This window comes from Benincasa hispida, chromosome 2 (genome assembly GCF_027475165.1).
Source record: "Benincasa hispida cultivar pf3 chromosome 2, pf3_genome.v1.1, whole genome shotgun sequence".
NCBI classification, from domain to species: Eukaryota; Viridiplantae; Streptophyta; class Magnoliopsida; order Cucurbitales; family Cucurbitaceae; genus Benincasa; species Benincasa hispida.
This window is the reverse complement of record NC_143479.1, coordinates 25295089-25307320: the sequence shown is the minus strand read 5'-3', so window position 1 is coordinate 25307320 and position 12232 is coordinate 25295089. Positions and strand designations below refer to the sequence as shown.

The following is a 12232-nucleotide window of genomic DNA, read 5'->3' as shown; positions in this document are numbered from 1 at the left end:
ATTTCTGTATTGGAAATCAAAATGATACTTGATATCTCGGAGTACACTATATCTACCTTGAAAATATAAAGGGGTGTTTGGCTCACCAACTCTAAATATTGGTAGAGTTGAGTTGTATATTTTATCAATTCATCCCAACTCTCCCTTCCCATGTTTTAATTGGCTCTACCCATCGGCCACTGTCACACCAAAAATTAACTCCGGGTTTCGACAACCAACTCCGATGACCAATTTTGGTCTTCAACAACCACCCCCGATGACAACTCTGGTAACCAATTCCAGGTTTTGACAACTACCTCCGATGACAATTTCAATGACGAAATTCGGACTTCGACAACAACCTCCAATGATAATTTTGACAACCAACTCTGAGCTTTGACAACCTTCGCACGGTCAACTCTAACAATCAATTTTGGCCTTCGAAAACCACCTCTAGTGACCCAACTCCGACGACCAATTGGCTCTGACAACAAACTTCGATGACAAACTCTGACAACCACCTTCATAGGCTTCGACAACTACTTTTGACTACAAACTCCGATGAAAATCACCTTCGATGATCACCTTTGAGCGAGCAACTCTGATGATCAGCTCGAGACTTCGACACCACCTTCGATGACAAACTCCAACAACCAACTCTAATACCACCTTCATGTGACTAATTTTGGGTTTCGACAGTTACCTTCGACTACAATCTTCGCCTGACTAACCTAGGGATTCGAAAACCACCTCTGACTACACAAAAATTATTTTCGATAATCGACTTTGACAACTACTTCTGACTACTATGACTGATGACTGTTAAAATATGTTGTAGTGTTGATTATATAAAAAAATATTATTTTGTCTAAGTTAAGTGCAATATTTATACGTAATGAATTCACATATCAAATGAGTGTTAAAAAATATTTAGACAAAAATTATGTATGTATTTGAAAAGTATGTAACATAAAAAAAACCCTCAAATGAAAAAAAAAAATCCTAGATTTTTTCAGCAAGAATTAGTGAAAAATAGAAATTTGTTTATCAATAATCCTTCAAATTTAGAGAAAATGAAAGTGAAACTGTTGAAGAAATGTGGTGACATTCCATTGGTTATTACGATGATGAGAGAGATTTAATTAAAAAATTCATGACGTAGTAAAAATATGCAATAGGAATAAGAAGAAAAAGAAGATGATAATGAAATTCATGGAGAAAAATTAGCTAGAGTCAAAAGTTTTGATTTCACTCTAGTTTCTCATTTTATTTAACCATATTTCTATCAGGAATGTAATGAATTAATTGTTGTTCATTGTCCAACAAAGAAAGAAAGAAAGAAAGAAAATTTTAAAAATTAAAAAAAAAATTATCATCCATATTTTATTTTAAACAAAGATGGGTAGAATTATTGAATAAAAAAAATCTAAATAAAAATAGTAATCATAATAACATATTATTTAGAGTTTAAAGAATTGTTTCAGATATCTAGACATGCAAACACAGACATATGAAACCAAATAACTCTACATCCCAAACAGACAAACTCCACAAGACGTATGAACTCTAAACATCCTATCTCAACTCAACGTCTCAAACAGCCCCTAAGAAACTTTTTATCAAAACCATTCTGATATGTTTGTTTTTTTTTAATAGGTGATATTATTATACAACAAAGGGATCTCACAGTCCGAGATCAAGGTATCAAAGCAACAAAACACAAACAAAGATAGGACAACAAAACCACAAACAAAGGTAACAAGATAAGACCAGAACAAAGCCAAAACATAAACGAATAAACCCCCAAACAACCAGGGAGAAGACCAAAGAAAAGAAAACAAAACCCCACAACTAGGGACAACAACAAAACAAAAAGCAACGATAAGTTTAAAAAGAAGAAAAACATCCGTAAACACACTAGATAAGACCATGAAAATCAATCCGCTAGCGAACCGTAGAGACCATAAGGAAAAAAATCATTTTGACATGTTTGCATCGGTGAATTCTTCGCTAATTAATGTTGTGGCTTAATATCATACCAAACAAACAATGTTGTGATATAATTATGATATTCAAACTCAATATTGTAGAATTGTTTTGCAAATTGAGACAATAGTGTCATCATTTCTAAGGATATGGAAATAAAACAACATACAAATTGATCTCTATACTTTCCTGGGTCAATTAAAGCTTGAAAGTATCAACATCTACATAACAAAAACATTCTATTTCCAAACGTTTAATACAAAGAAGCGAAACAGATTTTACTTTTGCAATGGAGACAAGATCATAGAGCGCATGGGATGAGATTTGTAAGCAATAGAAGAGACTGACTGCCTACTCCTTCAGTTGTGAGATTCTTTGACAAAAGCAACGTCAGTAATTCCAGGTGATAGTGTCAGCAGCCGCCTCTCTTCATCGTCATCGACTTCTGCCAAGACTTGCCGAGTGTTGAGTGACAAAGACTCGGAGGTGCATTCTTCCTCTGGAGGAAACAAACCCCAAATGGTAATGCTAATAACAGCATACTTCGTTGGATTCAAGTTTTAACTACATACGTATTTGATCAGACAGCACGTTTGAAATCCATTCAAGGAAAGCAAAAACATTTCGAGTAAAAGACCACAAACCTGAGTATTCGTGGAACTCGGGCAATTGTTTGACAGTAGTTACTTGAAGACTTTCAGGAAGCAAACAACTGCACAAAGCACCTGAAGTTTTCACCAGAAGAATAAGTTAGCAGAATTCACTTTTACACGAGCAAATGAATGCAAAGGCCTAGCTCGATATCTAACTGGCGACATCCATTCCCATCAAACGTGCTTAAGTAAAGGTTATAAGAGTAAACTAACATAATTCATTTTTATATTTCAATCATAATAAAGACTGAAAATGCATCGATGGAGTGTAACAAACCATTATCATAACAAAGAGGTACATATCATATTTGCCATTTTTTTAAAAAAAAATATTTGGAAGGCAAATCAATTCAACCAGAGTTGTCGACATCTTCTTTAAAGCAGAAAGTACACAAGTAATGCAGTTTTTATACAAGATGTCAGATGAATGTATAAAGAAGTGGCTCTTTTAGAAATGGAGGTCTTCCTCCACATTTCACTGGCTTCAACATAATGGATGGCGATATGTTATATGACAATGACAAGGAGTTTAACTAAAAGATGAATGCAAAGAAAGCGAACAATGGTCTGCTAGATAAAGACCAATGACCACTCAATCAAGAAAACTGTTACCCATTCGAGCAAGCCGATTAACCCATCCAGGTATCCTTTTCCCAGTCAATCTGCATGAGACATCATCCGTGAAATGATTACAGTTCTTGGAAATAAGATGATATGTATCTCCATGATATTCAGAAGCAATAGTTTCAATAAACGTTCTGAATTCAGAGGGGGGCATATCAAAATGTCCCAACGTGACAGAACATCTGTATATAAAACCCGGACAGCTCTTTGGTTCTACTTCAAAAACTCCACTAGCGGGGAAGTCGTGAGCTCCGAACCCATACTCTTTGCCATGGACTGTGTGCAACATGGAAGACATTTGAATGGATTCACACGTTAGGTTCACAAGAGCACGATAACACTGAACAAAAAATTCTGAGCTCATAATCTAGAATTTTCTCTGCAAACAGGTACCAATCCAGTTTCAGCTTTAATCTTATATAACAATGTAACAACTTAACAACATATGAAGATCATACCAAAAAATCTCTCTTATCTCTGAATCCCTCTCTCACACACACACAGAAATCAAGTGGTTTTATTCTCCCCACAAAGACATTATCACTCAAATATTCAATGCTAACAAGAGAAGAAAAAGATCCAAAACAGTCGGAAGATCAAACAAAAGCTTGTGCTCAGCCTGAAAATAACCCACATTATGAAGCTTCAATTTGCTAACCCTGAAGGTTCAGATATGTCAATGACAACTACACAAAAGGATTTTGCTACACCTCATTGGACGCAAATCAAGCTATCTTTATACGAATATATCATATATCCACAATCAGCTTCAGATCAACCAATCCAGACAATGGAAGATCTTCAAAGTTAATTTCAATCCAAGACATTAACCAACAGGTGCCTAAGTCCAATCTTCTCATATTCCCGTGCTAAACTTTCGATTAAGTTCCACTCTAAACCAAATAATTAAAATAATTCCAAAAGAAAAGGAACAGTTTCACCAATCTTTCTTCAGAGACATTTTAACAAACATAAAGGGTGCACAAAATACCAAACAAAATCAGGAAGATAGCAAAAAAGGGGAAGGAGGGCAAAAGCGGATGTGGAAATCAGTAAATCACCTTCAATACCCGAATGGAAAATCCCAAAACCAAACCAATAAGAATAATTGTTGGCAGGGGTGAGATCATAAACGTTTAACACCACCTGGGTCTCGTACTTCTTGTTCCAATCTTCACTTTCGGGGGTCGTTTTCGAAGTACTCTCTGCTCCCATCTTCAAAAAAATTTATCGCTGCAACAATATCTTTTCCTGAATGATCCCAAATGGATCTAAATTTGAAAATCTAGAAAGAAAAAAAAGATCTTTTTACTTTAAATTTTCCTTCCCCTTTTCCTTCTCTGCCCATTGGAGAAAAAAACATGAATCAAAGAAAAGAGATTGATCTCCGGCGAGAAGGGGAAAAAGAAAAAGATTAGGAATTTCGAAAATTTATCATAAACAAAAACATGAATCAATTAAAAAAAACTTTTAAGAAAAAGTGGCAATGGGAATTAGGATAAACGGAAAGGTGGGCTCCCAAACGTTCCATCTGGAGCCCTCCCCAAATATGGCTACCATCTTTGAACTCAAAATACTGCCTTTTTAAAATCTCATTCTATCTTAAAAAAAGAAAAGAAAAGAAAAAACTCTAATTCTATTGAAGGATAGAATGTTTTTAAGGTCTCAATAATACTCGTCTTTTTTATTGGAAAAAAAAATCTACAAAAAAAAAAAAAAAATTCATTTCATGGAGTTGCTTTAAAACAAACCATCATGGATTAGCCTAGTGATAGTGGAAGAGACCATGGGTTCAATTCATGATAGTCACTTTATCGATTTAATATCCTATAGGTTTCAGATTAGTCGAGGTGCGCATAAGTTAGTCCGAACACTCACAAATATTAAAAGAAAATGAAGTTGTTTTGAAACATCTAGAGGAACTCAACACATATCTTAACCAAGAGAGTTGAGGTATGTTCAGGTTAGTAGGACTCCGTTTTCTTATATTATATATATTGAAGAGATGCCAAAAACACGGAGAGAAACTCGAGACTCTATCTTGTTCAAGAGCGAGCAAATGTTTTATCCAGTTGAGTTATGTTTAGGTTAGCAAAACTTCATTCTTTGCATTATATTATTGTAGAGATGTCAAAGTCAGAATAAAGGTTAGTAAAACTTCATTCTTTTACATTATATATATCGTAAAGATGTCAAAGTGAGAATAACTCAATTGATATAAATATATGTACCAAAAGACCTAGAAATTGAATCCCAGAGATATAATTTTCTAAATTGGGTTATTACTAAATTTTGGTCGGAGAAATATGAGTAAAAGTTGAGTTATAATTTGCCCAAGACCAAAGATGATGAGGAGATAAGTGAATAAGTAGAGATTACAGAAGTGCTGGATTTCAAGATGTGCTTCAAATGGCATTGGGTATTTGTGGCTATGATAGAAAATAGAAATGACCTTCAATTTGGTGAAATTTTGTTGGGAAGAAGTAGGACCATGTATCTTTAAATTGAGAGCTTCTTTCCTATTAATAAATAATGGAGTGGACAAGCCCTAATTGCCCAAAATAATTGTTATTGTGATTTCTGCAATTTATTAAAGTTGTTAGATGGGTAAGACATGATTTGTTTATAGGCATGTGACACTCCTTGATTGGTGGGTAGGAAATAACTTTAAACGTAATGTCAAGATTGTCCCATCCTCTGGAAAAAGAAAAGCATAATTCAAACACAAACTTATGAGATTATCGTTAATTTGAGATTAGAAAGTCGAACCTGTATTTGATATATAGGATTATTTATTTCAAACTATGTACTTGGTAATCTCACAGATAACTTATGAAATATATCTTTTATACACGTGAAAAATCTCTAAAAGAATATTCATCACACTATTTTTATGATATGTAATATGTGTTAATAATTAATAGATCTGTGGTTTGAATCCCTCATCTCTATCACATTTACAAAAGAAAAAAACATAACTGAGAAATTGGTTAAAAAGAGTTATCATTATTTACAAATTTCAAATTTAAGACAAGTAGGTTTACATAGAAAAATATATTCCCAAAGATAATGGTTACATGCAACCTAATCTCATGCTCTCCTTACCTTTACATAGTAAAAATAAAATTTTAAAAAATCATTTAAAAAAATTGATATATGGCGGCCTTTTACTGGGTGTTATTTGGACTGCACAAGAGATAGGTACAGTTTAAGCTGCACCCAATTTTTTTCTACTCAAAATTCACAATTTCAAGCTAAACCAAACCAAACCTATATAAGCTAAACGCCACATAAAAGAACCTGATATAAACCTATCACAAACTCTAGGAAGAGCCTTTGCCAAGGTCTGAGATGCATGTCAGAAGAGAATCATATGCCAGAGAAAATTTGGAAGTGCCTCTCAAGCTAGTTTTAAGGTGCATAGAAATTATAGCATAAACATAGCACAGACTATTGGTTCTCATGGGACTGAAAAATGCATTAATACTTAAGTAAGCAATCAAGTAATTGTTCCAGTAGCATAGTCCTTGTTCTGAGAGATCCTTTTCCCAGTTGATTTTCACGATTTTAAAAGCATATTGTCAAAATCCGATTAAAGTTTATCTTGCTTCACTTTCATACACCTTAGAGGCAAATTTGGCTACTTGATTGCATTCACATAGCCTACAGTTGTAATGTGAATTATGATATTCGAGTTTACTTATTCAATCATACCAAGCTAGTAGTTTAGCAGTAATGATAGAACCTCTTTTTGTGTTTGTTTCTTTGAGGTTGAATATTCATTTGGCTGGCATAGAAGACGGATGGTCCAAGAGCTTTTGATTGAATTTATCACTTCCCCTGAGAAATCAAAGTAATTTTTATTGAAAGTTGAATATATATATATATAGAGAGAGAGAGAAACTAAGTTGAAACTGCAGCAACATATGTAGAGTACGAGAGCTGCCAAATAAAGACATTAAATGACTCGAGGTTCAGTAAATTACAAGATTCGAACCAGAATCGATCCAGAATCAATGGAACACATGACAAAAGGCAGTAAGGAATAGCCTCCATCTTTCTTTCCGTCTGGGAGAATAAAAGGGCAACAGAAGCAGTAACCAATTGCTATCTGGTGCCACACACAGATTGAGCAAACCTGTTTACCCAACCATCCTCAGAGCATGAGAATCAAAACAAAAGCACATACATTAAGTATCAAGGTGTATTATCTGGAGTTGTCTGTCGCAGTACGCGCTCATGGTGCCTCAACGGGCCTGATCCGCCATCTGATGAATCATTATCATCATCTCTGGAAGATGAACCTATTTCTCCATCGTAACTCTCACCCCACAGTCTGGTTGTTCTCCTCCTAAAACTTGGTTGGCCTCTAGCTCTAGATACATTAGACCAACTGCTGCTCCTTCTACTGGATTCAGGTCTAAAAACTCGAATAAGGAAAAAAACTGTGAGCCAACCCCCATCATCAATGGGCAAAATACTATCATCAACCCTATCCTCTCCAAATGATGATTGTAGTGTGCTCAAAAGGTCTCCCAGGTCCCTTTGCCGCTCAAGTCGTCTCCAATTATGCTGCCGTTCGGGGTCTACTTCTGATGGACGCACAAGAGGATGCTCCTTCCTTGCATGCTTCCGAAGATCTGTATAGGTTCCACTGAAGCTACATGTCTCACAGGAACAACTTCTTGATTTTGCATTCATGAACTGACGAGCATGCTCATCAACGACCCACTTTTTTATCTTCCCACGGCACAAAGGGCATACCAGCTTTGGCTGCATCTGATTCTCACAAGATGAAGGGTGCACATCAAGTTCAATCCCCTCACTTTGTTCATCTGGCGTATCATCAACCACGGGCTCAGATTCCAATGTTGGTGAAGAGTTTACTGTTGGGAGCTCCACGTCTGCCTGCACTGGAATCACTGTTGAAGTTTCTGAAAACAACTTGCAGAATTGATCTAGGCAATTTGAGTGGCGACGACTAGTATCACACATGTAAGGACGGCAACCCTTTTCATGGGATGAACATATGAGAAGAACTGCATTATGAGGATGTTCCATGCAGACAGGGCATCTAACTTCTTCCCACTCTCTCAAATTATCCTCACCTCCCAAGGGCAGTTTAGGTGAAGATCGTCTAGAACGACTGGAGCTGCAACTGAATGGAGATGCTCTATACCTATCATGAGATGCAGAACGATCTCTTCTCTCCTTTGGCATGATGAGTCTTCTAAAATAGAAAAAGAGCTCTAAAGTGCTGAGCAATACTAACCAGGCAATAGCAGGAAAAAAAACCTGTAAGAGATCAATTCTAACTTCAGAAACTACATCCTATTTCCATAATACTAAATAAGATGTGGTATATACGTTTGTACCCATATTCTGTGTTGTGTTATCATATGATTAAAATCCCGGTACAGGAAATTTGGCCGAGGGCATAAAAAAAGGGAGCCCCCAATTATGCCATTAAATGACTAGGATCATTACTTCTTAAAGTAAAACCAAGAGATTAGAATGACAACACAAAAAAATAAATAAATTATAAAATTGGAAAGAAAAAAGACATTGATAAAGCAGATTGCACAAGAACAAGTCGCATAGGAACAAAAGCTACAATCTAGCAGTCTTTCATTTGTAGCAGACATGCTGTTCACTGTAAATCAAGAAAACGACTCTTTCCAAAACATGAGAAAAACATGGAACAGCAACTTAATAGAGTTGGCTGAAAATAACAAAACGTACTCAACAAAATTCCACATAGAAGACTGCATCAATAAAAGTTGTTCTCTCATCTCACTCAATTAAATAATACAATATTGTATTTCAATACATGAATTCATTATCTTGCAAATTTTCCTGGAGATACCAAGGATGCTGGCTCTTAGCAACTACAATTGCAGTATCCGGCAAAAAAATTGATTATGAATGTACGGCTTGCTGTATTATTTAGACACCGCTTGATAACCATTTCGTTTTAAATTTTTTATTTTTGAAAATTAAGTCTATTTCTACCAATTTTTTACAACGATTTGTATCTTTCTTAAGTACAACGATTGAATTCTTGCCCAATTCCAAAAACAAAAATAAGTTTTTAGAAGTTTCAGTTTGTAGTTTTCAAAATTTGACTTGGTTTCTTAAACCATTTGTAAAAAGTAGATAACAAAGAAAGAAATTTATTGGTGAAAGTAGTGTAGGTTTAATTTTCAAAAACCAAATAGTTACCCTACGGAGGCTTAATTTTATATGGCACACACAATCCAGAAATGGATGAAACTGAAACCAAATCCTATATAACTGCAGAGGTAAATGATTTAGATCTCCATTTCTTCCTTCCCATATCCCACAACATTTGAAAATTAAAAATAAATAAATAATTCTAAACACCACGAGACTAGAGCAATTGAAACCATGAAATCAATCCTATAAGCAAGCTACATGTTCATATCTTTCAATACCACCATCCATGTTCTCAGTGATTACAACAAGAATAGACAGTTGGTTGCAAGTAATATTTTGAACAGAGCGTTTCTCATTTCCAGAACGAAAAGTCGATTATAAACTCAAAAGAAAATAAATATCAAAACACCAGAGCAACCAAGCCTATACACAATCCAATAACCATCCCCAGCCAAACCATGAGCTCAACATATATGCAATTTCACAACCACAAGTCCCCTAAAGCTCGTCTAAAGTCCACTTAAACCGTCAAACCCCCCAAACCCACAAATTGAAAGGGGGAAAAGGGTCATCGGGGACAAAAGCGAAGGGAAATGAATCGATTGTGGAAAGATCGGTGAGAGCTGAAGAATCAAGAATCGGGGAGAGGGTAAGAGCAGAGAATTACCAAAGAGAAAACGGATTAAAGAAATGGAATCCTGAGAAGTTGTCAGTGAAGAGATAATAATCTTATCGATTCGGGGACAAGGAAGGAAGACGATGATGAATTCTCAGACAATGGAAGCTCGATCTAGGGCAGCTTCAGCAACAGCGAGAAAGAAGGGGCAGAAAAATTCCCAGGGCTATATATAAACAAATCGCTGCTTACATGGAATCGACGTGGATGTTCCGAGTTCGCTAATGAATAAATTTTACCTTAATTTTATATTTTTTTGGCCAAATTACCAATTTAGCCATGGTATCTGTCTATTTGGTTTATAAAATTTTAAAAATATTCGATAGTTCTTTACATATATATGGTGCATTTTGTTTGTATGGAAAGATAAATCAAAATAGGTATAAATATAGCAAAAATTTATCGTCTATCTACCATATACTTTCTATTATTTTTAAACATTTTTAATAATTTTATAATTTTAAATTATTTTTCTTTTCTTATTTATTTTTTTAAAATTATTTTAGTTTATTTATTTTTAACTATGATGATAGTAACATACTAACATACATCCAAATATACCTATTTTAAATTCACTTACTAAACAAAAGTTTATGATTTTATTAGGTATAAAATATTTATATGTAATAAATCAGCTTATTTAAGAAAAATAATTACATTCAAGAATGTATTTAGCACAAAATTAGAATTAAAAAAATGGTGTACGGACCTCATAAACTTAAAAATTAAATACTGAGCTTGCAATTTAACTTTTCGCTTTATTTATTTATTTTTGAGGAACTTATCACTCTCTATATAAAAAGTTGGTCAATTTTTTTTTCTTTTTTTACAAATAGGAATAAATTCGACTTGTATTGACTATTTTAATCTAAGGTATTAAATGGTAGAATAATAAAAAAAATTAAAAATATTAAATTGTTGCGAGATACTTTTAGATATCCATAAATTTTGACATGACATATGGGTAAATCAACATTTTCATTATATCATAAAAAAGTCGATAAAACATAAAATAAATATAGCAAAATATTACTAATATACAAAATTAAGAATTCTAACTCATTTTAAAATGTTTATTTGTTAAGTTTTATGATTTTTTTCAAATATAAAAAATAAACTAACTTATTTATAAATATAATAAAATGTTACCGTCTATCAATAAAAAACAATGATAGACTAGACATCTGATATTTTAAAAAAAAAATCAACAATTTTATCATTTAAAATAATTACCCTAATATACTTTTTGTAAAAATATTAGAAACCATCTGCATTTTACTGACATTGCTATATTTTAAGCTTTACTTTACAAAACAGTGATTCGAGTTATGGTAATATTTTTTATTCATACTATTTACAAACTGGCGTTTAAAAAAAAGCAATTAAACTTTGTATTAAATTTTGTATTGACGCAATAGTTTTTATTTTGTTCTTTTATAATTCTACAACATAAGTGTGGACTTTAATATCCATGGCATTGGTATAATGATATACTTCTTTTAATTTAAAATATAGAAGTTGGGGTAACTTTGGACCAGAAGACGTAATCAATTTTTACAAACTGTCCAATCAAGAAGAAAATAGGGAAATTCAAGGGAGAAAAAAAGTGCACCTTATGACTCAACTAGGTATATAGAAAGTAGGGAGTTGGAGTCAAGCCCACACCCACTTACTTGCCCTCCTCCCATTGATGAATGGAGCATACTTTGACCTATTTGGTAAACCAACTAGGTATATAGTTTCGGTAAAAAATCCAAACCTCATCCAAGGGTGAAGTTGAGCCTGAGTTCGAGCCTCCAAATAAATTTGATAAACTAGACAAAGCATGCCTTTACCCATTTAATCTAAGAATACCTAATGACTCAAAAGCCATGATGTGGACGTCCTAGGTCAGAATTTCACTATAAATACATTGATATGACCGTAGAAGTAAGATCATTCTAATACTTAATTTTAATACTTAAACTCTCTACTTGCTATAGAGTTATTTTATTATATATATATATATATTTTTTATTTAAGCATTGTAACTTATATGAAAACACGACACCAAGGTCTAGATCTTTCTATTTTTCAAGTTATGTTCTTCCCTACATTACAAATTTACAGTTGCTATGACATGAAGGTTCAATGCATT

The 12232-nt window shown here is 33.8% G+C and overlaps 2 protein-coding genes across 5 annotated transcripts; both read right to left on the bottom strand.

Annotated features, from left to right (window-relative positions):
• Positions 1–2031: 2031 nt before the first annotated feature.
• Positions 2032–4895, bottom strand: LOC120072357 (deSI-like protein At4g17486). Of its 3 annotated transcripts, none has more exons than XM_039024838.2 (4): positions 4304–4895; positions 3231–3518; positions 2610–2690; positions 2032–2464 (listed from the first exon to the last, which is right to left on the bottom strand). In XM_039024838.2, exons 1-4 carry the CDS (start codon positions 4455–4457, stop codon positions 2325–2327), a joined length of 663 nt encoding a protein of 220 aa, XP_038880766.1. In that variant the 5' UTR covers positions 4458–4895; the 3' UTR covers positions 2032–2324. The 3 variants fall into 3 exon arrangements, with proteins under 3 accessions (XP_038880766.1, XP_038880769.1, XP_038880768.1); XM_039024841.2 differs by having other exon boundaries at positions 2032–2529; positions 4304–4873; XM_039024840.2 differs by having other exon boundaries at positions 3231–3621; positions 4304–4820.
• A 2182-nt stretch (positions 4896–7077) lies between these two features.
• On the bottom strand, positions 7078–10315 carry LOC120071415 (MAP kinase kinase kinase, putative (DUF1644)). Of its 2 annotated transcripts, none has more exons than XM_039023689.2 (2): positions 10087–10315; positions 7078–8537 (listed from the first exon to the last, which is right to left on the bottom strand). In XM_039023689.2, exon 2 carries the CDS (start codon positions 8460–8462, stop codon positions 7440–7442), a length of 1023 nt encoding a protein of 340 aa, XP_038879617.2. In that variant the 5' UTR covers positions 8463–8537; positions 10087–10315; the 3' UTR covers positions 7078–7439. The 2 variants fall into 2 exon arrangements, with proteins under 2 accessions (XP_038879617.2, XP_038879618.2); XM_039023690.2 differs by having other exon boundaries at positions 7078–8472; positions 10087–10309.
• Between the last annotated feature and the right edge of the window lie 1917 nt (positions 10316–12232).

Coding starts and splice junctions, on each gene's coding strand:
- LOC120072357 (XM_039024838.2), bottom strand. CDS start 4,457: ATGGGAGCAGAGAGTACTTCGAAAACGACCCCCGAAAGTGAAGATTGG. Junction 2,691..3,230: donor TAATCGGCTTGCTCGAATGG/GTAACAGTTTTC, acceptor TGAAAACTTCAG/GTGCTTTGTGCAGTTGTTTG. Junction 2,465..2,609: donor CGAGTTCCACGAATACTCAG/GTTTGTGGTCTT, acceptor TGTTTCCTCCAG/AGGAAGAATGCACCTCCGAG.
- LOC120071415 (XM_039023689.2), bottom strand. CDS start 8,462: ATGCCAAAGGAGAGAAGAGATCGTTCTGCATCTCATGATAGGTATAGA.